At 40.9% G+C, this 26678-nt stretch overlaps 1 protein-coding gene across 4 annotated transcripts in view; it reads left to right on the top strand.

Moving 5' to 3' along the window:
* SLC25A13 (solute carrier family 25 member 13) overlaps positions 1-12850 on the top strand; it is a 184484-nt gene extending 171634 nt beyond the window's left edge. For all 4 annotated transcript variants that reach the window (XM_088018338.1, XM_028119853.2, XM_028119860.2 and 1 more), the window contains 4 exons: positions 968-1106; positions 11110-11268; positions 11362-11452; positions 11710-12850. In XM_088018338.1, the coding sequence (XP_087874464.1) occupies positions 968-1106; positions 11110-11268; positions 11362-11452; positions 11710-11896 (576 nt within the window). In that variant the 3' untranslated portion in view covers positions 11897-12850. The remainder of the gene's footprint in view (positions 1-967; positions 1107-11109; positions 11269-11361; positions 11453-11709) is intronic.
* The last annotated feature ends 13828 nt before the right edge of the window (positions 12851-26678 follow it).

The following is a 26678-nucleotide window of genomic DNA, read 5'->3' as shown; positions in this document are numbered from 1 at the left end:
AATGTCACTGGGCTGGGCTAGATATGTTGAATCTGGATGGAGTCATTCTTTTCTTTCAAGAATCTCTCAATTTGGTGGAAATTTTTAGGTATTAGAAATCTGTGAAAGAAATGGTATTAAATCATTAGGTGTTGAAAAGGGATGACTTCCTTCCCGTTTAGCCTGCCTAAGACACAGTGTATGTCTTGTGGTTTTCATTAGAATGCTGTGTTTCTGGGCACTCACCAGTTCTCAGGGTCTCCCCATGCATTATTTTGGCACCAGAAATTATTTGAAGACTCTGCTCTAGTTGCTAATTGCTCTACACACAGCTCTTAAATGGGTAGGAATTATTGTAAATATTTTAAGGCTTTAGAACAAGCATTTATCAATGTTTCATACCCTGGAGGAGAAGGGCTAAGTATGTAAATAAATTAGGGGATCCATGAACCCCTTGAAAAGGTATATAATTTTTTACGTATGTGTAATTTTTTCTGGGAAAGAGTCCAACACTTTCATCAGAGTCTCAAACAAGACAAAAAAACAAACCTCTCCCCCTGCCACCTATATAATTTGTCTACCTCCTAGTGTGTAAACAGAGGGGTACCTTGATTGTTGCTGCCCATCTTCTGAGAACAGATACTCTCTGAAATGCCAGTGAGTGACTTGCCATCAGTAGGGATTTAAAAGGATGTTGCACACAGAGTTCCAAAAGTGTTTAAATCGAAATCTTATCATTGGAATAAATGAGAACTATTCCCTTCTTGCTCACACCACACAATAAGATTAGTTTTATTTTTAAAAACAGAATTCAGATTTATTACTTGCAGAATTGGGGTTATTTTTTTTTTTTGTTCCCCTTTCAACTTGTGAGTACAAACTTGGTCTCCTCCAGGAATATTTTGTTCTGAGGTAAGTTCCAGAAAAGCTTGATCTTCTCAGTGGGATATGTGTTTCATGTGGTCTTTCTTCCTTTTCAAACGCACAGGGCGCCAAAGCATGCTTTCTGCGGGACATTCCTTTTTCGGCCATCTACTTCCCGTGCTATGCTCATGTGAAGGCTTCCTTTGCAAGTGAAAGTGGGCAGATTAGCCCCGGAAGCCTGCTCTTGGCCGGTGCCATAGCTGGTGAGTGGCCCCCACAGAGTTCTGTTCTCCCCCGGCCCCTCACGTGTCACTGCCCAGAAATTTTTTGCTTACAGTTTTTGAGAGGGGACTTATGAGGCGGCCCTAGATTGCTTTGAATAGATATGAAAAGAAAGGAGAAGAAATTAATTTTCTGGCAGATTAGATTAGGCAAGCTTAATTTCTTAACTCCAGAAAAGGCTCATTAAAATGTGCATTTTGTGGTATTGTTAAAGAAATAAATTTTTTTTTAATTAATTAAAAAGTTGCTAAAAACTGCTTACATTCTGGACAAGCATTTATGTACTTTATCGGTTAGACGCCTTTAAGCACGAGTCTTCACATTTTTAAAACCTTTCAGCTGAACCGTTATCACGGTTCTGCTGTGAAGTGAAACTATGAAACAATATAGAACTTCTAATTCATTTATTTGAGAGAGAGAGCACAAGCGGGTGGAGGGGCAGAGGGAGAGGGAGCCCGATACAGGACTCGATCCCAGAACTCTGGGATTATGACCTGAGCCGAAGGCAGATGCTTAACCAACAGAGCCACTCAGGTGCCCCACCAGTAGTTATTATTTAGATAAAAGTAACACAGCAGAATCAGAGAGACTCAGCCTGAGGAGATAGCTGATCCCTCATAGCTGTGTTACAGGAACAAGATATGTTAATTGAGCCCCAGAGGGAAATGACTCTTGTTTTCAGTACTACAGTGAATATGTCAATAGAAGAAAATATATATGAGGAGTGGAGAGGTTGGCTTCTACATCCCAGTGTAAATTCCCAGAGGAAATTTGATTATGGCCACAGCAGGAATCCATTCGATCTTTGATGCTTCTTGTTCAGAGACCCTAAAGGCTCAAACAATCTGGATTCGCTCTCCAGGTGGTGACAAACATTTAATGGGTTAACAAACCCTAAGGCAGTCGTGGGATGCCTGGGTCCAAATGTTTTTGATTACAGGTGTTCTTCTCCAGAGAGAGGTGGCTTGAGTCTCAGGAGAACAACCCCCTGCTCTGAGAAGTTGTTTGCTGTTTTGTGGGCCCGCCTGTAGCCTGAGGAGTTCCTGAAGGCAGGAACCAAGGAGCTCCTCTTTAATTCTTTGTTAATCCCCTTTTATCAAAGGCAGTGATGTTGGTAAATGGGGCAGGGTTGTCCTTTCCCCGGCTGCTCAGGGACCTTCATCGTAGGAGGCCACTCTGCCTCTATCAGGACATCATGATTTTGAGACTAGACTATAGAATTCCCAGTTTTAATCCCAGTGTAGCCATTGATTAACTGTGTCCTTTTGTATTTCCTTTACATGTGCATAAATGAGCATTTTTTAAACCAAAAGGTTATAATCCAATGCATTTTGTGCATTGTACAATATAAATTACTTCCTGGAAATGAGGTAGCCTACTGGGGAGAACTGCCGTACCACTTGAGAGTGTGTTCCACAGACCACTTACATAACCTCTCCCAAGCCTCGGCGGCTGTGGCTATGAACAGAGACAATAATGGTACCAACTCCAGAGTGTGTCTGTGAGGTGCAAGTGAGCACAGCTGTGTGAAGGGCTGAGCATCCTGCCCGGCATACAGTAAATACTCAGTAAATGTTAGCCAGTATGACAGGGGAATCTGTCTGTAACCTACCCCAGAAATCAGTTGTAAAAACAGAAGATATGTATTAGAGCTCAAAGTCTAGGACTCTCTCCAAGCTGTGTTTTCCTCCCACCACAAAAATAGCATCTTTAACTCTTCCCTTAGAGAAAGATAGCCACCCAGAAGGGATTTCATCTCTGGGTAGGAATTTCCTAAGTAATCCATGCTACCAGAGCTGTAGTAATTAGTAGCGGATTTTTTTTCTCTTTTAAGGTTTTTTTTCTTCTATTATTTTTATGACTAGGAAAATACTAATGCTGATTGTAAAATATTTGGAAAGTAACTGAAAGGGTAATTAAGAAAACATTATCTATTATTCCATGACTGTAAGATAATCCCTATTTAACATTTCTGCTCATTTGTTTCTCCTTGCATAGTTTTTAACAGAGTTATGATCCCACTGTGAAGATGGGGTTTTCACTTACTTGTACTGATAGCCAGCACGGCAAGATGCTCATGGCATATCCCTGTGGGGCCAGACTAGGCAGGTTCACATTCCAGTTTCCCCACTTAGAACTGTGTGATCTGCACAATAAATGTAAAAAGATCCAAGAAAGTGCCTGGCACATAATATTTTTAAATGTTAGATAATAATCTTATATGTCTTTTAAAACTTTATAAACCTAGTTTTTAACTGCTGCATATTTATCTAACCCTCAATTTCAGATACCGAAATTTTTTTGAAAAAAATATAAATACATTATTTCATAAAACAAAAAAACAAAACAAAACAAAAACATCTTTTTGCTTAAAGGCTTTTCCCCTATTCTGTGACATTTTCCTTAGAGAAATCAATTCTCTAAAGTGAGTTTGCTGGTAAAACGTATGACGTTTTTAACGCATTACCACATTATTCTTGGAAGTTGGAACTGGAACATGCTGCAGTTTTAGCCCTGTGGCCATCCCGGTATCTTTCAGAGTTGTTTTTCAGATACCTCCTCTACTTGTTACCTATGGCTGCATGATGGATTACCCCAAAACTGACCAGCTGGAAACTGCAAGCACTGATCCTCTCACCGTTTCTGTGGACTGGGAGCGGCTTATCTGAGTGCCTCTAGCTCCCCGTGTGTCATGCGGTTGCAGGCAAGGTGTCAGCCGGAGGCTTGACTGAAGGTGGAGGATTCACTTTCAAGGTGGCTCAGTCACATGGCCATTGGCAGAGAGGCCTCAGTTTCTTGCCATGTGGCCTCACTGTTGGTCACCTTGGATGTTCTTGTGACATGGTAGCTGACGTCCCCCAGAGCTAGGTCAGAGAGTGATGAAGAGACGGGGGAGAAGGGTGGGTGGAAAAACACAGGGGAAGAAAGCAAAGAGGTAGGCTGCCATGTCTTGCGTGACCAAGCCTTGGAAGTCACACTCCTTTATTTCCACATCATTCTGTTGGTTACATCCATCAGCCCTGTGTAACGTACAGGGAGACTGAACAGAGGCAGAGGTGTGCATACAGGAGGTAAGGTCATTGAGAGTCATTTGGGAGCTGGCCGCCGTGCTTTATTTTCATTTTATTGTCCATCTTCTCCTTCCCTGTAGGACAGGAAACTATAAGACAGATTGTCTTTGGTTTTGTTCTTCAAAGAACAGATTAGCCTCAAAGCTTGATCATCTTGCATATTCCTCAAATCTGTATAAACTCTATCAGGAGAACTAAGCTACTTTCTCAATTTAATTACAGATACCAGAAGCCAGTGGCAAATGTCATAACTACCATTTTCATTGAAGTTAGGGCTAAGACAAGGCTGTGTCTACCATCCTTGTTTTTCAGGCTTATTTTGGACGTTCAGTCAATGCGGTAAAATAAAAAGAAGTGAGAGGTATAAATTTTAGGAAGGAAGATATGAACATATCATTATTTGCAAGTAGTTATTTAGCTTAAAATCCAAATAAAAATGCCTAAAAATGTATCAGAATTAATAAGTAATGTATTTTGTTACAGGATGAATATAAAATCTATATCTAGTGATAAGCAGGTAAGTGATGTCAGAGGAGGAAGCAGGGCAACCAGCTAGCTGCTCAGGGTCAAACCTTGCCCGGCAGACTCAGCCAGATGAGGGAATTCAGTGTGGAGAAGGGCAGAAAGACTTCTGTGTAGACACGTGTTGTGTCCAGTGCAACACTATCAAGAAGGGCAGGAGCACAGAAATGCCCATGTGTAGGCTGTTGGATGGAAGATGGGTCGGGCCCCCACATTCCCTCTGTGGATGCCAGTGAGAGCAGAGCCACTTCCTAGGGGAGAAGACACACTGGCGGAGTAGGCCCAGAACCCCAGAAAGTAGGGCCGGAGGGAGCTGTGTCATTAAGAGAAAGGAGAAAAGCTTATCTCAAAATAAGCACAATGAAGAGCAGCTGACCACTAACTTTTTTATTATAACACAGGAATGTCTCCTTAGTATTTGTATGTGTATTTTTATATAAAATATAATTTTAGATTTTAGATTTAAGTTGCTCTCCTACACAGAGTACATATAATTTTTGTTGAACGATTGTATTATAAATAAGATGGATCTGGGATTACATTAATATGATCATGCTTTCTATATTTTGATAGTTATTCGTTATTCAGTAAGTCCTATCTTTTTCTAGTAAGTCCTATCTTTTTCTAAAAATTCTATTTGACTTGAAGTTAGATTACTTTAGCAGTATTTTCACAGAGGTAGTTTTGAGATCTCAAAACCTAGAGAATACTGATTTTTTTTTTTTAGATTTATGTATCTGGTTGTAAACTGGGACTATTCTTTAAATTACTGGGAACATCTCCAGTATTTCACAGGGTAGAGTAATCCTAACTGATACTTGAATTTATGTTCATTGACCAACATGCCTTCGTGTGTCAGAAGGTGAGAGCTGAAGCAGGGATCCTGAAATTAAGAAACTAATTTTTAATTCCCTATGATGAACATGTTGCTTTTTGATGCACGAAGGGCATTTCAGTAGGGCTTATGGATAATCTCAAATAAAGCATATCTAGTACTTCTCAATTTTTAGAGCTTTGCCATACCATGTGATTTTAATTGTCAGCGATGAGATAAAGAGTAAGTCAACTTAGACTAAGTTATAATTCAGGAGTGTCTTTCAAAGCTGTTCAATGCGCAGATACGGAATTGCTAAATGCGGGACTGTCAGGATGCTTTTGCAAACATATTAAAAGGATTAAGTTAGGAGAGAAGTACTGTTGACACAAATTTGTTAAATGATGTGGACATAAAGGTTAAGATAACTTAAAAGCAATTCTTAAATCCTTAAAAAAAAAAATAATGGAGAGATTGAATCAAAGTGATGGACCGAGCATATTCATCCATCTCTCCTCTTGTCCCAAATACCTGAAAATGTCAGAAAATACATTTTTTTATATTCAGTTAGCCAACATATAGTAGTACATCATTAGTTTTTGATGTAGTGTTCAGTGATTCATTAGTTACGTATAACCCCAGTGCTCATCACAGAACGTGCTCTCCTCTGAAAATACATTTTTTAAAACTCCTATTGGCACTAGAAAATGTTAGCTCCAGCCCTCAGAAGGCAGGAAACAGAAGCATACTGAGTCTGAAACTGGACTGGAGGGTGCCACAACCCAGGACACTGGCAGGGGAAACTGCTCTTAATTTAAGAACTGGGGAATTTTAAGTTCTGAGTGAGTAATAGACTACCGAGAGTAGGGGAGGCCTGAAGGCAAATCTGTAACAGGAGTTAAAGAGCTGCCTTCCGGCAACACTAAATCCAGACCAGGAAAGCCCAGAGATGTTTCCCAAAGAGAGGCATCACCTGCTTGGAGAGGGCAATGTAAGGAACTGAAGGAAAGTAGGGTAAGGCTTAAGGTTCCAGATCTTCACCCCAGATGGCAAAAAGAAAGAAAAAAACGAATGGTAGGTCTTCCCAAGAGGGATATAAAATAATTTCTTCTACTTCCAGAGTGAAGCACTCCATGTTCCAGCAACTTGGAAGGTCCCAACCCTGCCAGGCCACCTTACTACCTTGTACCTGGTTTACAGGCCTCCCCCATTCCACAAAGCCCATTGCTGGCCCTCCCACTCGGGAAGAAACTGACCTTGCGGGTGGTAGAAACCAGCACTACACTAATCAGTCTATTCTCTGAACTTGAATATCAAGAGATAGCCAGAGGTCCCTCAGACAAGGAGCAACAAGAGAAGTAAACAGAGGAATTTCTGGGAAAACAGGCAATTCAGAGAAAAAAGAACTTTTAAGAACTGTCATTAGGATCTGCAGAGAGATTTGAGAAGAACAATCTTACTTTTAAATGTTTTTTATTTATTTTATTTTTTATGTTATTTTTTTAAGAGGGGTGTGAGAGAGAATCCAAAGCAGGCTCCACACCCAGCACAGAGCCTGTTGCAGGACTCCATCTCACGACCCCGAGATTGTGAACTGAACCAAAATCAAGAGTCAGGCACTTAACCAACTGAGCCGCCGAGGCACCCGTTGAGAGGAACAATCTCAAGGAAGCTTTCTTGAAAATTAATAAAGGGGGCACCTGGGTGGCTCAGTTGGTTAAGCGATTGCCTTCGGCTCAGGTCATGATCCCAGGGTCCTGGGATCGAGTCCCATATCAGGCTCCCTGCTCAGCAGGGAGTCTGCTTCTCCCTCTGACCCTCTTCCCTCTCATGCTCTCTATCTCTCATTCTCTCTCTCTCAAATAAATAAATAAAATCTTAAAAAAAAAGAAAGAAAATTAATAAAGGGATCACCAAAATTAAAAACCCATAAATGGTGTGAATGATAGAACCATTCCAGTCCGTATCCAATATGTCCAAAGAGCAAATTACATCTGGAAAATGAAGTCATGGGAAAACAAGAACTATAATATGGAGCAAAAGTACAGAGATAAAAAAGGAAGAGCAAATGCAAGAGACGTGTAGGATTAGTCCAGGAAGTCTAACATCTCTTTAATAGGAATTCCCTGGAGAGAAGTCATAGGAAAGCAGACTCAAAACAAATCAATAATAAAAGTTGACTCATCTTTTCATCTGCAGTCCTAGCTACCTTCAAAATGCCAAGAAGAAGATGTCTGGAACCTTGATGGCATTCCCAGGCACACCACCATTCAGGAGGGAGGGCAAATCTCAAGTTCTTTTTCTCCCATAACTCAAAGGATACACGTTACAGATGCTGTTGAAGCAAAGTGAAAAGTGAATTTTAGAAAGAAGAAAATATGGGATGTATGAAACAGAGCAAATAAAAGTTAAACCTTTTAGGTAGAGTTAAATACCTGGCAACTTTAGTATATGTATTTTTATGTAAGAAGGGCTTGTTGGTGAGGGCTGCAAATACAAATTTATGGTATGTACTGTAAATATTGTGCTTATGTGATAAAAATGTATATAATATTTAAGTTAGGAAAGGATGAAGATGAAAAGGGAAATGCCTAGAAGCAGAGAAAATAAAAACCACAATATAGGATAGCAGAAATAAGTCTAATAACCACAATTATAGCCACAATTGAATGGATTCAATGCCCCTAGTAAAAACAAATGCCTATTTTAGACGAGTTGTGAAAGGAAATCTAGTCATCTGAAGTTTGAGAAAACAGTGACCTAGAACAACTGAAAGAGAACGGATTGAAAAATATGTATTAGGCAAATACCAGCAGTAAGCAAGTGTAGCAATGTTTGTGTCAGACTGAATGGAATTCAGGGTTTAAAAATAGCGCTCCAAAGCACAGAGGCATATTTGACACTTACAAAAGGTAAAATTCACTGAGAAAATAGTGCCACCCTAAATAAAGAGATAAACTGAGGCAAGCTGAAATTAGCAGGAATTTATTCAGAACTAGTGGAGGAAATGCATGCCATAACAGGCTGTAGGCAAGTCTGTGGGCAAGGAGTGCAAGATGGGGTGTCCAGCTGGCATCCAAGCACTAAACTCACTGGCTTGAGGATGGGGAGACGTTGCTTGCTGGATGTTCATTGGTCAGAAGATAAATCTCAGTCTTCTGCAAATCAAGCGTTTATGGAAAATCTGTCGGTTCTCAAGTTCCGTTCTTCTGAGGGAGCGTGCGTGAGAATCTCTATCTCATACCCTCTGGTTCCATTTTAAACTGAAATCCTTTCACGGTATATTACCATGAGCCACTATGTATTATCAACATACTGTTGTTTTATAAAACCTCAACTTAACAGTAGGATAAGAACATATTTTTCTCATTCCAAATCTTGACACTTCTCTTAGAAGCTGATCCATCAAGTAGATACTATAGATAAGGGTGCAGAGGGAATGAGTAAAACTCTTAACCTTGATCCAAAGTAAATAGATACTAACTTTGTATTCCATAAACAGAGAAGCACATTCTTTACAAATGCTAATGGGGTATTTGTGAGAAATGCAGATTTCTTGCCCCAAAGTTGTATTTTGCTGGTTGTACTTTCTTTTTGTTGTAAATGAACTTCTACTCTCAAGGTTCTGGGCCCCCTTTTAAAGGATTATAATTTTATATTGGGCTGGGGAGCACCCCAAATGGTTCTTGTCACAGAGGTCGTGGGTAGCTGGAAGATCTCATTATTTGTCTCATCAGTGAAGCATGGGGCAGGTTGCTGTTGAGGAACCTAAAAGAAGCCTCTCTGTTTCCTAGCCATCTCTTGCTCCCCCATCTTTGGGAATAGAGAAAGCGAGACCTCTTGATCGGTGCTGTCTTAGCCTTTTGGAAGCCAGGAGAGATGAGGCAAATTGACTAAGTCTTTGCCAACCCTGGCCCCCAAAAATCAACAGATTTCTGGTGGCCAAGCTCTTTTTAGTAGATAGTGCTTTCCTGGCCTTGCGCTCGAGCAGCCTGAGGCTGTTCTCCAGGGTTTTAGCCAGCCTTACACCAGAAGTCCTCCATCCACACAGAGACCCACAGTTACTGGAGGAGACTTTTCACCCATGTTACTGCCTGTGTGTCTCCCACTGTCCCTCGGACATGCCTGCTCACTGTCGCAAGGAGAATTTTACTACATGCCTAAAGCAGACAGCCTTGCTAAACTCTTTCTAAACCAGGAAGTAAAATGTAATGGGTGGTATGAACACAGTGGGTTTCTAAGCATTTTTCATGTTTCCTTCCATTATGTTGGAGGATAAATTCCTGGCTCAAAGTTAAAATAATTCCTCCAAGTTAAGAGGAAATTCAGTATGACTTATCCAGTGAAGCATTGGATATAAAGTGAGCTTTGTCACATGCAAAAAATGTGATATATTTCATAAAAAACAGTTACTTAAGATGAGTGTTTATGAGGAGCTCAGTAAAGATGGAAGAGGAGGAGATGCAACTTAGTAATATAAATGCAAACATGTACAGTGCAGATTTCCCCAGGCACGCGTGCGTGTACACACACACTGTAACTTTAAAGCTGTCTGTTAGAAGGATGAGATGTACTTGTGAGCCAGACCACGTTGGTTTGGACAGAAATTCTTACAGAATTATTAAGCCTTAAAAAAAGCAAAGGAGATTTATGCATCTGCATTTGACCAATTTGGTTTGGAATAGGTTCATAATGGAAAAGTAATAAAACCATAAGAGACAGTGTCTTCTGAGTACAGTCTCGCTTTTAAAAAATCTAAACATGGGCTGCCCCATTTTGGATAAAATGACTGTAGAAAAATTTCCCATTGGTAATTTTGGGAGGGTTTTGTTGCTGTTGTTGTTCCTTTTTCATTGATTATCAGCCAGTACAAATTTTCAGCTTTCTGTCAAATATTTTTTCTGGAGATGTCAGTTCTAGGAAGAAGGAATCCTGAAGTATTATCTGTGGGAGTCTCCATCTCTGGTCACCCACCCCTCCCCGCCCCCCCGTGCGCGCGCGCACACGCACACACACACACACACACACACACACACACACAGTGTTTGCTTAGCCCTCAGTAAAGGCTTTTTCTGGTGTACCTGGAGAGGTTAGGCTTTGGTGGGTAGGGGGTGGTTCAGTGTGTGTGAGAAGGCACCTCATGGGACTGCCAGCAGCCACAGAAAGGCGTGAAGAGGAAACGCATAACAAACTTCACCTCTGAAAATCGGACCTAATAACTGCAAGTTTCTGATTTAGACGGGAAAAAGAAAAGAAAAAAAAAAAAACTTTCTCCGTTTGTTGCACTTGAAGTAGTGTTTATTGATAAATAATTCCTTAAAACCATTAAGGAATACAGTCCTACACTGAAGGGGTTGGGTGCTTGGGGGACGGGGGAGGGGAGGAATGTCTGCACAGCTTCCATCACTGCAGACAGGGTAGTCATGGCTGTATCTCTCAGAGAGGACGGCAGAAGAGGCATTTGATTTCATCAGACTCTTAACTTTCTTTCCATGGCCAGCAGTTGCAGTTGAAAGCACAGTTATTTTTATATAGTGCGAATGTGACCAGACTGTGATGGTGGTGCCTCTCCTGCAGGTATGCCCGCGGCATCCTTAGTGACCCCTGCTGATGTTATCAAGACACGATTACAGGTGGCTGCCCGGGCTGGCCAAACCACTTACAGCGGAGTGATGGACTGCTTCAGGAAAATACTGCGGGAAGAAGGCCCCAGAGCTCTGTGGAAAGGAGCTGGTGGTAGGGAAATAATTTGTTCTTAACTAAACCTTTTGGATTGGGTAAATTTTTTAAAAACCTAATTATAGCTGTTGTTGCCCCATTTCTTCAAAGCTCGTGTGTTTCGATCCTCCCCCCAATTTGGTGTAACTTTGCTGACATATGAATTGCTACAGCGATGGTTCTACGTTGACTTTGGAGGCGTGTAAGTATCCCGCTAAATCTGCAGCCAGGTCACCGCTCCTCCCGTACTCAGTCGCTCTGAAGAAGGGTACGTCACTCTAATTCTGCTGATGAAACAGGCAAGATGCAGTAACCAGACTCATTCCCAAGGGGAACATACAACCAACTAGAATTCCACAACTCCTTTATATGATGCAAATTTCCACAAACTCTGAATGTTATTTTTACCAAGGTAAAAAATGATAAAACAGATTCTCGCCCAATTTTCTCTTCTTTTAGGAAACCCATGGGATCAGAACCAGTTCCTAAATCCAGGATCATTCTGCCTGCTCCCAATCCTGATCATGTTGGAGGCTACAGACTGGCAGTTGCGACATTTGCAGGGATTGAAAACAAATTTGGACTTTACCTACCTCTCTTCAAGCCGCCGGCTTCTACCTCAGCAGTGATCAGCGCAGGCCCGTAGGAGGAGCGCTCCTGGGGGTAGAGAGCACCTTGTCTCCCATGGAAACAGTGTTCCTCCTTTCCCTTCCATCTCTTGTTTAAATTCAAGTGGAGGTTTTTTATAAGGTGGAAATCATTCATTTTCTGTGTGTTTTCTTAACCAGATCATTGTGAAATTATTCATAATTTTTCTTTGGGTCTCTGCTCACGAACCTATGTTTGTATCTGGCATTTCCTGGGATTTGATCAACACTAACACGTTTGGGGAAAGGAACAAGTCTGAATTGAAGTTAGAGCTACTCTCCTTGGATTAGGATTATAGTCCCAAAGAGACTACGGAAAGGCAATCATGGTGCTCAGAGCAAAGTATTTTATGCATGTTTCAACTGGTAGGAAGCTGGGTGCATATTTATCACTATAAAAAACACTGGAAGAAATGAAAAAAATGATCAGAAATAGCCAGCCTGGCTTCAGATTTTAAACATGTACTAATTCTCTTTCTGGATTATATTATGAAGCTTTTATGTGAAACTTTTTTTTTTTTTTTTTTTTGGTAATGAAAACCACATTGAAGATGTTTCATAATCATACTGTTAGGTGGTACCAAGACTCTTAGAAGTCTTTGTATTTTAGGGAAGTACTTTAGGTATTCTATCCTATAGACAGAGAACCCCGGAGATGCAGCACCTCTCTGGGATGTGCTAATTTTGGATCACGGCTCATCTGATGACACGTGCTGGTTACTACCTGTTACAGCAGACGCTGTGGAGCACGTGCCCCCAGCACTGGTGCCTGCCTCCATGCCCTCCCGGCCCTCCCATCGTCGACACCTATTGCTTTTAAAGTCCCATTTATTTTGAATCATGTGAGACAAATATATTCTAATACATGTTTTTATTTAATTTGTGGTGCCTTGTGTAATGGTCAGAAGGCTCAAGTGTTTGTGAAGGAGGAAATAAACTATTTTTAAAGCTGTTGAATTGTTTGCTCTCATGTATGTCAGGTGGTGAATGACTACAATAATTGTCATTATTGGATTCTGTATGTTTCATTTTCAGGGTGCTTTTATCCCTATTGGCATGGCTATATCCTCCTGGCCCTTCAAGGTCATGTGTACCCTGATTTTCAGTGTGTCGACATTCAGAGTGAGTAAAAGAAATGATATTTAACCCTAGATAAGCAAGGAGCCCAGCACATGGACACTTTTCCTGTAGTCATCCCCAGTGCTTTGGGCAGTTTCTTACCGTGAGAATTTATACAGATTTTCATTTTATAGTGTGAAGTTTCACTGGAAGGTGGGCATGAAAACTGGTATGAAATGGCAGTTGTGTTTTCTAATCTTCTCTGATTCTTCCTCATACGAAAACCAGATGTCACTATATCTAACATTTGGTGGTATTTGGCCAACACTATCATTTGGGGAATGAAGCTAGTCTTGAACAGAATTTAGGGCTTTTGGACTTCTTAGACTTTGGCGAGGCTACTGAAAACCTATGAGCGGTCAGTCTGAACTTTCTGAATCTCCACAACGTCCCTCCAGGAGAGACAGCCACTTTGCAGTCTTGGTCCGACTTTGAGAGTCAACGGGTTGACATTCGGAGTTACTGTTCAAAACTGAGGGGCATCAAAACAAAACAAAATCAGGGAGCATCAACACCATCCATGAGTCTGATTTTTTTTTTTTCTTAAGTGAACAAAAGCTTTGTTAGTTTCACCAGAAACAGGACAAAGATGGATGTGGCTCCCTTCATGGTTTCACAAAACCAAAGCAAAAACCACTCCATCTACCCATCCTTAGCCCCAGTCGCTGCTCAGTGTGATACATGATAAATATTTACATTTTAATCTCAAAGACCAGTCACAAAACTCCAAATAATGTCTTAGAAATTTGGGTAGTGTTGCAATAACAAATCACTCAAGCTCTGGTATTTTGAACGTGGACAGAAGTCCCTCTGTAAATTTCTGCATTCCTTTTTCTTCACTTGCTGGAATTTTGTGGGAGATCAGATTTTCATGCTCACAACAGTGACCCAAATCTCAGAAAAGGTGCATTGCCCTGCCTGCTTCTTCAAGAGCCATTGCTATATTTGCCTGCCGCTGAGGGTGATTCTCTTCAGCCAAGAGAAACCAGAGGAACCAGGAAGCCAAAGGAGATGGAGCCCCGGGGCCGTGTTTCTTTAAAATCCTTGGCTGCTTCTGTTCAGGATAGGCTGTGACTTGAGACACTTTGAAGGAGGCCTAATTTCCATCTCAGTTCTGCTCAGTGGGTGGTGTGACTGTGACATCCTTGAATAGGACTGCAATCACTGTGTGGTGAAAACCACGTCAAATTTGTTCTGGGTTTTCCTTCTTCCTGAAGTGACAGTGCAGGACGTCATCGGCAGGGCCGTGGCTGTTGTTCTCGCAGCCGGTCACTTCCCTCCGTAATGCTGAGGAACCGGAAGCTGTGGAATGCCCACGCTGCCTGCCCACGGGGGCTGGGGGAAGCAGCCTCCGCCTGCTGTGCCGCCCAGTCAGCTGAGGAGTCTTCCAGCTCTGCCCTTGGTCCACCTCCTGTTGCTTAGGGGGTCGGGGCAGAGGCCTGATTTTTGTAGCAGCTCTGTTTTTTCAAGGAGGGGAAAAAATCTGAAGCTGACCACAAAGTGAACACACTGATTCTTGGGTTCCAGTCGTGGCTGGGTTTCTTGAGGCTGGGTGGCATGCTGTCGCCAAGCTCATGCTACACCTCATAACCCACAACCATTTGCTGAGCTCCCTGGGGTCGCCTTAATCCCAGCAGCCAGGGTTGCACAGGGGAAAATAAGAATTCTGGCACAGAAAGGAGTCATTTAAGTGCTTATTGCATTTCAAGCTTCAGTTTTTACTTAGCTAAAATATTTACCATTGCTGGAAAACAATGTTTAAAATTTTGTGCTTATATGTTATTTAATGGTGTGGCCTATGTAAACCTCAGGATGCTTACATTTTGACAGTCTTCTGGAAATGTTTAACAGCACATAACTCACTGAGCAGGGAATAAAAGCGGGAAGAAATTGTGCTTGAAACTGTTTGTAACCCTGTCCCACTAGGTCTTCAGCATGTCACGTTGGAATTCTTCAGGTAGACGGAGGGAAGTCTCCAGCAGTGGCATTTGATGAGTTCTGTCTTGTGGCTCCATTTATCAGCCTTGTCGATAACCCTCTCTCAAAGTCATCGTGTGCCTTTTCACCACAGAAGCCATTCTTTGGGGGATGAATTTGTATCTTTGCCACTGAGCAAGAGCCCATTTTAAATTCAGGGTAATCAAATGCTTTCAGGATGTGGATTTTTCTGAAGATTTTTTTTTAAAGACCCATTCACTGGTAAGAGCAGTGAAATGTTCTTTCCACAGATGGTACTGCCCACAGAGGGGGTGTGCCTTTTGTTTTACCTTTTGGGAATAACCCAGCCTTCACCAAGGAGGAGTTCTATTTTCAATGTTAGGAAGACCACAGGGGGTCCACTGCCTCTTTTCCAAGGCCAAAGGCAGCTGAAAGCATTGTACCTCTGTCTTAAAACCCTAGCAGTCTTTAGTTTGAAAGCCTGGCCTGGGCTCTAATGAGGATAGGGACTGAGACTTTTGTTCAGAGTTCCACAGTGCCTGGAACTTAGTAGGCTCTTGGTTATTATTTTGAAGGATGGGTGAATGGATTTTTGAGAAATCCGTTTTTTTATTCCCCCCCCCATGAGAAATCGCTATTATTTTCCTACTTTACAAGCCTTTTCCATTGCTGGAGTTAAAACCATAACTGAAAACAATCACAGTCTTCTGTATTGATCACATACTTTAGAAGTGGTAAATACGTCTTTTATTAAAGCTACAGCTGTTTAAAATTGATGTTAATGACTTAAATTGACTCAGGAACTGTCATATAAACAATATTTAAAGTTCCTGATCATTGTTAAAAATAAAGCTTTAAAAAATCATATCTTTTGAGATTAGTGCTGCATTGGAGTTGAGATAGGTCATTAAAATAGTTTTTCTCATCAATGAATATTATTTATAACTCATTCTCTCTGTTTCTCTCACTGCCTGATGTTTATGTGTCCATAGGAGCACAGTGGCAAGTTTTCCTTTAGAAGCTGCTGAGGACAACGGGAACTCTCTTTCAAAAGGGTTTGTTTTTAGCTAATGCATTAATTGACTCCAAAAAAGAGTCCAAATGGAACACTCTGCTTTCATCTGCTGGGGTAACCTAATAAAATAATGTTTGTTTTTAGATTCCCGGCTGTTAAGGGGGTTTTGCTCAAGGCAAAACCACAGTCCCCTCGAATAACTTCAGAAGGAAAGTTAAGAAGACACACTAATTGTGCCTGTCTGAGGCTGGCTTCTTCCAGGTCAGAGGCACACCCCCAGCACACTGCTCTGGCCACCAGGGCTCGGTGTCCACCACCACTTTGATTCCGTTAGCCAAGGCCCCTGCCCCTTTGCAGAATGCTTGATTTGGCAGTGGATCAGTTCTAAGGTGACTTTAAAATAGACTCAAGTTCTCAGAACAGACTTGTGCAAGCATACCATAGTCTGTCCTGTATGGTGGGGAAAAGGAAATTCAGCTTAAAGAAAACATTTTTCCCTATCTCTTATCACCACCCTCCGCCTCTTGCTCTTGCTCTGGTCTTGTTGAGCTGCTTTCAAAAAAAGGGCAAGTCACTCTACCTCCACCATGGAGTTCTTTGGCTACTGAGAACTCATTAAATATGAGGTACTACATGCCAGGCATGATCTCATTAAATCCTCCCCACAGCCCTTAAAGTAGGTACTGTTCTTTTTCCTGTGCTACAGTTGAGGAAACCCAAGACTCGCAGAGGCGCAGTGTTTTGCTCGTGGCCTCTCAGCAAATGAGAGGGCTAGGATTTGAATCTAGGTCTCGTGACAGCCCAAGCCCTGTTCTTTACCTTCAAGGGTTTCTTAACAAAACTGAGTCCAGGAAATTCTTATGACAGTCTTTGCCCAGAATTTCTTATTGTCCCCAGTTCTCAGAATCAGAGGTATCATTCCTAGCTTAGAGTAGAAGGGAAGGGTGATCACTGATTATTTACCACAGTAAGTGCTTTTGCTAATTCAGAGAATTCCAGAGCCTGACGACCAGGTGAATCCTAACAAGTCTTTTGAGGTTCATCTTTTGTTTTTGTTTTTTAAAATTCATTTATTAGAGTCCACGAGCAGGTGGGGAGGGGCAGAGGGAGAGAGAAGCAGACTCCCCACTGAGCAGGGAGCCTCACTCGGGGCTCGATCCCAGGACTCTGGGATCATGACCTGACCTGAAGGCAGACGCTTAACCAACTGAGCCACCCAGGCGCCCCAAGGTTCATCTTAAACTGTTTTATGACCTATTAAAATCAGTAAAGAGAGGATTAAGGTAAATTTGAAGCATTTGCCCCATGAGTTTAAAATGGAAAGGTAATGTGGAAAAAGCAGAGATAAATTTACAGACTGTTACAGTGCAATGCGATATGATGTGAACTGAATTGGACCATCTTAAAAATCCCTACTATAATTAGAAAATGCCATTCTTCAACAAAAGTTGGAAATAATGGAAAACCAAGTTAAAAGTAAATATCTATGGGTACTTGGCCTCAAAGTGTGTCTGGAGGGAATGGAGACAGTTTACAGAATGTGGGATTTGCTGGAATTACTTTTGGACGTAAAATCTCCATCACCACTAATGGTGGAAAAGTCTTACTCTATTCCCAACAAGTGCCCTACACTCCCTCAACTCAAAGGAGAGAACATGAACGCCTGCGCTCTCTTGCTTCCTCCACCATTCTTACATCAACGAGCAGATTACTGACCGACCCACACTAAACATTAACTGAAAGGATATATGGAGAGAGAGAGAGATATATATATACTTTTCTTATATTTTTTTCAAAAAAGTCATTTCAAAGTGTGAATTTATGTTTTGAAGTAAAATTTACTTACGTAAGTTCTGAGTATAGAGATGTGCTTTATTAATTTGAGAATTTAGGTGTCCTGACAGCCACCTCATGTAAGAAGCTGCTTTTTATAATAATCTTGTTATTTGAATCAGCTCTAGTCTTATAAAAGGCTTATACTCTGTTAGAATAAAATCAGAAAAATGAAAAGGTGGGGATGAGAAAAATTGAAACAGGCATTCTTTTTTTCCTAAGACAGAAGTAAAGTGATTGCTAATGTCTGTTGAATTTTATGATTGCGGAGAGTAGAGATGCCTCCACATATGCAGTCTCAGCCTTTGTCCTGCCTCATGATGCAATGTATGCATTTCCTTCTTCCTAACTGGAGAAGCAGTTCATAGGCTAATATCTTAGTTGTCTGAGGTAATAACAGGGCAAACAGTAGATTAACCAAAACCTTGAGAGGACCATCTGGGGAATGAGATGTTCGTAGGGCTTTGAAGAGCTCTAGCATGCTACTGGGAATCTGGAAGAACACACACCCAGACTCAGAACGGTGCACATGCTCAGACCTGAAAAGGCCCTAAGTTCTCAACCTCCTGCCAACCTTCAGGCTCTTCAGAAAAAGGAAATGAAGACTAATGCAGAGTGGTAAACTGCCCGGCTGAGTGTTGAAAGGTGCCTCAACACACGAGCCCTTAGGCAAATACTGGCAGAGTTTTTTGATTCTAGGCATTTACGGAAATCTCTGTCCAGCCATTGGCTAAACATCAAATTAACAGACTTCAGGGGCCATACATGACCCAGAATAGATACTGTATGGAATTAGTTCAGAGAATTTGCTAAATAAACGATTACAATAAGCAACAACAACAAATCTGTTTTCCATAGTACTACATTACAATATTCAAAACACCTGGTATTCAGCAAAAAAGTACAAGACATGTAAAGAAACAGTATGGCATATACACAAGAAAAAAGAAATCAAGAAAAACTGTGTCTGAGGAAACCCAGAGTTGGATTTTCGTTCTAGACAAAGATTTTAAACCAGCTATTAACGTACACTCAATGAGTTAAAGGAAACCGTGTCTAAAGAACTAAAGGGAAGTATAGCATGATGTTTTTAGGGCAGAAGAAAGAATAAGCAAATAAGGTCAACTGAAATATGCAATCTGAAGAACAAAAAGGGGAAACAAGAAAGAAAATTGAACACAGTCCCATGGGAAACCATCATGTATGCCAATATGCCCATAATAGGAGTTCCAGAAGGAGAGGAGACAGAAAAAGGGCAGAATTCTTGAAGAGGTAGAGGCTGAAAACTTCCCCAAATTGATGAAAAACAACCTACGTATCTGAGAAGCTCTGTGAAATCCAAGTAGGACAAACTCAGAGATCCACCCACAAATACATCAGAATCAAACTATCAGAACAAAACCTGTGAGGGAATCTTGCAGCTACAAGAAAGAAGCAACTCATATACAAGGGATCCTAAATAAGATTAACAGCTGATATCTTATCTGAAGCCATAGAGGCCAGAAGGCAATGGGATGAGATATTCAAAGTGCTGGGGGAAAAAAAAATGTCAATGAAGATTTCTACTTCTAATAAAATGATTCTTCAAAAATGAGAGAAATATTCCCAGATAAGGAAACCCTGAAAGTTTGTCGCTAGCAGTCCTGTCCTACAACAGATGCTAAAGAGTCCAGGCTAAAATGAAAGGACACTAGAGGGCGATTTCAAAATAATAAAAGGGTCAGTTTACTAAATATGTAAGTATATCATAACAGAGCTTCAAAGTGCATGAATAAAAACGGAGAGAACTAAAGGATAAATAGACAAATCACAGCCATATTTACATTTTCCACTTCCCTTCTCAGTAATTGAACACATAGAAAATAGTAAGATTACAGAAGATTGAAACAGTACTCTCAGGCAGTTTAATCTATTTGACATTTTTAGAACCACAGACCCAATATCTCCAGAATTCACATTATTTTTAAGTGCACATGGAACATTGACCAAGCTAGACCATATGCTAGCCCATAAAATAAATCTTAATAAATTTCAAAGGATTTGAAATATAGAGTATTTCTTACTCTGTATGTTTTCTTACCGAGCAAAATCAAACTAGAAATAAAAACAAAGATACCTGGAAAGCTTTCCGAATATTTGGAAATTAAACACACTTCTAAAAAGCCCATGGGTCAAATAATATATTACAACAGAAATTAGAAAATATTTTGAACAGAATGATAACAAAAGCACAACATCAAAATGTGTAGGATGCATACAGTAAAAGCAGTAAGGAGTTTTACAACCTTAAAGGCCTAAATTAGAAGAAAAGTGTTTTACAACCAGTGATCTAAGTTTCTACTTTAGGAAGTAGGAAAAAAAGCAAATTTAAATCCAAAGTAGAAAGAAGAAAAAGTGGACAAACAATAGAGAAAAATCAACAATTCCAAAAGCTGGTTCTTTAAATAGATTAACAATGTTGATACCTGACAAGACTATTAAAAAAAAAAATTACCAATATATCAAGAATTAAAAAGACATTTGTGATTCTATATATATATAAAGGTAATGAGGGGGTAAAAAATAATTTTATGTTAATTTGATGAAATGGACACATTTCTTGAAAAAATACAACTTGCCAACATGGAACCAAAAAAAAAAATCTGAATAGGCTATTTCTATTAAGTAAATGAATTTATTACCAAAAACTTTCTCACAAAACCACATGGCTTCACCAGTGAATTCTATTTAAGGGAGAATTAATACCAATATTATACTCTTACACAGAATAGAGGGTGGTGGAACATTTCTCAGCTCCTCACGTGAGCAGCATCATGTAACAGACCTGACAAAGACATTACAAGAATAGAAAGTTACAGACCAGTATCCCTAAGGAACAATTATGGGAAACTGCTTTAATTATTAGCAAATAGAATCTAGCAATATATTTTGATCAAATGAGGTTTATACCAGGATGGCAAGGTTGGATTAACATTAAAAAAACAACAAAAGCCTTCAAAATGAATAACAAATTTGGAGTACTTAATACTGCCTGATTTCAAGACTTACTAAAAGCTATAGCAATAGACAAATTGCTCAAAAAATAGAATAGTGTGTTCATAAAACTACCTATTTGTATATCATCAATTGACTTTTTACCAAGGATGCTAATTCAATTTAATGGTCAAAAAGAAAATTTTTTTCAGCACATATTGCCAGACCAGCTAAATATCCATAAATTTAAAAAAAAATTAGTTTTGACCACTGCCTCATCCCATACACAAATGTTAAGATTAATCATAGAGCTAAACGTAAAGCCTAAAACAATAAAATATCCAGAAGAAAACAAGATGGTATCTCTGTGACCTGTAGCAAGCAAAGATTTTCTAGGAAGAACTATAAAATTAGAAAGTATTAAAATGGGCAAATTGGACTTTAAGAAAATTTAACATTTCTTCATATCACAATATTTTAAGGGAATGAAGTTCCAAGTCCTAGACTGGGAAAAATATTTGTAACACTGACAAAGGATTTATATATAGGTTATATAAAGAACTCTCAATAATAAAAAGAAAATCCAGTTCTTAAAAATGGCCAAAATATTTGAGCAGCTTTTTTACAGAAAAAGGTGTAATGTGACATGTAAGAATGGCCAATAAGCACATGAAAAGGTGCTCAAAACCACTAGTCATCAAGTATAGGCAAACAACCCACAGCTAGATACTGTTACATACTCCCCAAGATGGTCCAAATGAAATAGACCAACAATACTAGATACTGGAACAGCTGTGGAGCAACTTGGAACTCAGATGCTTTGTTGGTGGAAATGCTAGATGGTACAACCACTTTGCAGAACGCTTTTGAATATTCTTAGAAAGTTACACACTAATGTTCAGTAACTGGTGAATGAATAAATACAGAATAATCAGAAAATGGAATACCAGTCAGCAATAAAAAGGGACATATTACTAAAATATTCAGCACATGGACAAATGTCAAAAAAATTATGTCAAGCAAAATAACCCGAGACATAACAATCAGGCCTGCTGTGTGATTTCACTTCTATGAAGTTAAAGAATGGAACAGACACAACTAATCTGCGTTGACAGAAATCAAAACAGTGATTGCTAGAAAGGGCCACAGGAGTATTTCCCTCCTTATTAAAACGTTCTGGATCTTGTTTTGTCTGCTGGTTATGTAAGTGTACAGAATTGTTAAAATTTGTTGAACCAAACACTTCCTATCTGTGCATTTTATCGTATGTGAATTACACCTCAATATAAATACAAAAACTTACACTTTTTCTCACTTTAATTTTACATATAATTTTTAATTCTCCCTCTCAATGCTCTCATTGGGAGCGTCAGATGCTTTTAAGCTCATCTTCAGTTGCTGTTGTTGCTATTTTAAACTATGACTTCTTATTGAGGTTGATGGTAAGCAGTTAGAGAGCCTGTTACTTTCACAGATAAAAGGTTAGTTGGAAAATTCAGAGGAATGACCTTAATTATATGAAAGTGTCAAATTTTGAAATATGTGCATAAGGGTTTATAAACTCAGTGCTTTCTGCATTCTGGACAGAAGAAACAGTGACAAAGGCCCTATGGGTGGAGGTGCGTGGCGTGTCAAAGGAAGAGTGAGGTAGGAGAAATGGGAGTAGATTAGCGAAGATTAAGTAACTCGATAGAAGATCAGACAGGAAGTGAAAGTCAAATCATACAGGGCCTGTGGGCCACTATCAGGATTTTGCCTTTACTCCAAATGAGGTGAGAGCCTTTCATGTGTTTTGGTTTGGTTCGGTTGTGTTTATTGAAGTTGAGTTGACCTACCATGTCAGATTAGTTTCAGGTGTTCAGCGTAGTAATTTGACATTTAATGCATTATAAAAAGCTCACCACAATAAGTGTAGTCATCATCTGTCACCATACAAAGTTATTAAAATATTACTATATTGCCTATGCTATACTTTATATCCCCATGACTTAAGCCATTGGTGTGCTTTAAGCTGAGGAGTTCAGTGTTGTAACAGTGTCATTTAAGCGGCTATATCGGGAAGAGACTGAAGAGGTCGAAGGTGGAAGCTGGGAGGTCAGGAGATCCTTGCAAGAATTCATGAGACAGATGATGGCTTGGCCTAGGGCAGTGTATGTATATGTACTTACTCCTGGCCCCTTGTCTTTCCACACAGAGTGGATGACTATGTGCGTACCTTACAGCTCTGTCTTTTGGAAAGTTTTTCCCTCTTTACTGTCTTCTGAGGCCACCCTTAAATACGGCTGTAATGTAGCTGTCACCCATTCTTAACTTTCACCCACAAACTGAGCCAACCCATATGTAAACCAAGCTCGGAACTTTTTCTCTTTTTTTCAGCCAGTCCTACAGAACCCACCCTCCCCACGTATGACCATATATGAAGCACGGGAAAGGGATGCTGGTGAAATCCTGTTGGGTGACATTGGGCTTCTGGCTGCCTTGCTCATGCAGCTTACTCATGCCCTCTGGTTCTGCTCAGATGTACATCCTGGATGCACAATTTCCATCTTATGGAAGAGGTTTCTTCTGGATCTTTCTAACTTTATAACTTGGTAAGGCTGCCAGGACTCGCTGGGCTATTTGGATGTCTAGTATCTTCATATCTTCATGGTGAAGAGCTCTACTTCTTCCATGACCCAGTCACATGTCAGGCACTATTTCTCAAAAGTCACATAATTCTTCGCTTCAGATTGCTCAACTTTCCTTTGGAACCTCATGGGCCACTATTACAATTTCCCTACTGGGGCTTGCCATAAGTTGTCATATCTTTTCCCACCGGTGACGCTTCTAATACCATAGCATCTGTTGGTTGAATGGCCTGGTAGAGCTCCTTGCACTGCAGTTCAGATCTACTGCAAAGTCCTTTCTCATTCTGAGCCCCACCCAATGCCTTGCATGCCACCTGGTAGAACTGAGTATTCTAAGACGTGGAGTGTGTTGCCTTCAGAACCTAGAGAGGCCTTCCAGGCTGTGCTTCCTTGTGTTGGGAGTTCTAAGCTCCAGCACTTTTTCACTTGGGAAGGGATATCCCAGCATGTACCTAAAAATTCCAATGAAGTAGCATGTTCTCAAATCTTCCTTGAATCTATCTCCCACCCTTTGGAGTATATAAACCTTACTGGACTTCTGGTGCATTAGTTAACTCTTTATGCTGCCTAATCAGTGTGATGCCATTGATGTAATGGGTTGATATAATGTTCTGTGGATGTTCAGGCAAGTCCAGACCTATTTAGAATATGGTGGAGGATAAGTTAACAGCCCTGAGACAGAAGTGTAAATAAATATTGTGCTCTTTCCCACATAAGTACAAAGTGTTTCTAATCTTATATAGTTGGAATAGAAAATAATGCATTCATCAATCAGCCACCTACCATGTGCCAGAGGCCTTATTAATCTGTTCCAGGAAAGATGTGACATATGACATAGCAGCTTTGATAAGAGCTCCTGCTTGGTTGAGCTTGCAGAACTCTTCAGTTATTCTCCAAGATCCATCTAACTTATGAAGGGGCCAGACTGGTGTCTTAAATGGATACATTCTAGGGACCACCACTCTGCATCTTCTAGGACTCTAAGAATATCACTAACGTCTGCCATCCTCCCCGCCCTACCCTGAGATGTAATATTGTTTTTTATTTACCATCTTGGTAGGAGGAGATGGGCGTATGGCAGTTTCAGAGACCTCCACTTGGCCTTCCCTTCTGTATAGCTCTTACCCCAGAGGCCAGGGACACCATGCCAAGTATGTCAGTTCCAATTGAACAGTCAGGATTGGGGAAATGGTCACTGTATGTGTCCATAGACCCAGGGAGCCCTTTGTGACCTAGAGGGCTTTATTATCTTACCTAGTCACTCTAAGTTACCATTCTAACTGAGGGACTATGATACGGCTTTGGGTTTCATTGTGAACCTAGACCCTGTATCCACTAGGTCTCCAAGTACCTGATTTTTCTTTCTGCATTATACATTGACCTGAATAAATGGCCATAGGTCCCTTTGGGAAGGACTGAAGAAATCATCACAATATGTTTGCCATGTATCCTTCCTGTTGGGCGAGATACCTCTTCAGTCAATGGGTTCTAGACCAAAAAATTGGCTCCGGTCTGGGTAATGAGCAGAGAAGCATGATTTTCTATTGAGGTAACTGCCTTGAGCCACTTGCTCCCAATTTTTTCATTTCTTGTCTTTTTTTTTTTTGCTCCTCCATTCTTGCTTTTATGTTTTCAGTTACAGATGTTAACCACCATTTGAGCTGCCTGTTTTGCCCTTAGGATGCTACGTTCTATGAATGTGTAAAGCCTCCTTTGCTGCTCCTCTGATGTAGCTGGCCATTATGGTAATTGTGGCTTCCTGGTTTCTGGGGGTTAACTGCTGCCACCTGGTCACTGTTACTCCAGGGTGTCATCATCCCCACAGATACTACCAAGCTCTGCTTTGTGACTGTGTCTCCTGCCGTCAGCCCTGGCCTGCAAAGAAGGCCACGACTAAAATCCCTGGAGATACTTACGTTTCTCTCACTAGCTCATTGCTGATGGTGTTGGTGAAGGGTGTGTGCTCTGGGCCCTACTATATAATGTAACACTTGGATGTGTCTTCCAGCTTTACTTAATATTTCTATTCTAACATCTACTTCCTTCAATCTCTTTATTCCTATCTGTACTATCAGTCAGGGCAACTCACACATTTTCACTTAAGTGTAGGCTATGGCTTTTCCAGACTTCTAAGAACGACTGTATCAACCACCCTATCCCCTGGAGTCCTTGCCAGAGTATAAAATCGCATATCCCAAAGAAGTGGCCCAAAGTTAGTGAATTCTTGCATATCCCGTCTTACATTCTGGCTCCCTTAAATCCCTACAAGTCCAATCTCAGTGCTGCTTCCCTGGCCCCTAATGGTACTTGTTAATTTTTTTTTTTTAAGATTTATTTATTCATCAGAGAAAGCACAAACAGGGGGAGCGGAAGGCAAAGGGAGAAGCAGGCTGCTCATCGAGCAGGGAGCCCAATGCGGGACTTGATCCCAGGACCCCGGGATCATGACCCAAGCCGAAGGCGGGCGCTTAACCGACTGAGCCACACAGGTGTCCCAGTATTTGTTTATTCTTGCAACTCTCTTGGTGATTAGTCAGTCTCTTTACTCTCTTATGAGGCCCAGCATGTCTTCTCCAGACAGATTAGGCTGGGAGAACCATCAGATGTTGGTCTGACCCTGAGAGAAAGGGAAAGAATGGAGGGAGGGAGGGAGGAAGGGAAGGAAGAATGGTTAGTTTTAGATTGCAGTACAGTTCTAGAAAGTTTTAGCAATGCTGACAGGGAGTCCCTTGAGCCAGTCACCTCTCAGAGAAGTCTCACATCTCCCAAGAACAGGCCTGCCTCAGTATCTGCCCATGCTGCGAGCAGCCAGTGGAAAGCATGGCCTTGGTCAAACATGGTGATGGATCTCAAAGCAGAGCAGCTGGGGCTGTTAGGTGTGCCGTCAGCAGTAGGAGATGAGAGAGGCAAATTTTCATGACCACCACATTCCATCCAGGACATGAGACGGCTGCGGACTGGCTGGGTATCTCTCTAGCCACATGGCCACTGCACAGTCACCTTGGGCCCATGTGTGGCCTGGAGGTCTCGGGATGGTTTTACCTCTTACACAGATGGTTGTACTTCTTGACTTACTTAGGGACAAAGAGTGAATGTGCTCAGAGACCAAAAGGAAGCTGTAAGTCTTCTCATAACCATGTCCTGGACCCCACACAGCATCACTTCCCCCATATGCCATCATTTATACCAGGTCAGCCCAGACTCCACATGGAGTCTCTACACAAGACTGTTTTGGAGACTAGCTACCACAGTGGGATGTGTATGTATATAAACTCA

This window comes from Eumetopias jubatus, unplaced genomic scaffold, assembly GCF_037043125.1.
Source record: "Eumetopias jubatus isolate StellerSeaLion01/CBP00866 unplaced genomic scaffold, mEumJub1_p1.0 scaffold_14, whole genome shotgun sequence".
Classification (NCBI taxonomy): domain Eukaryota; kingdom Metazoa; phylum Chordata; class Mammalia; order Carnivora; family Otariidae; genus Eumetopias; species Eumetopias jubatus.
This window is presented reverse-complemented; position numbering and strand designations above follow the sequence as displayed.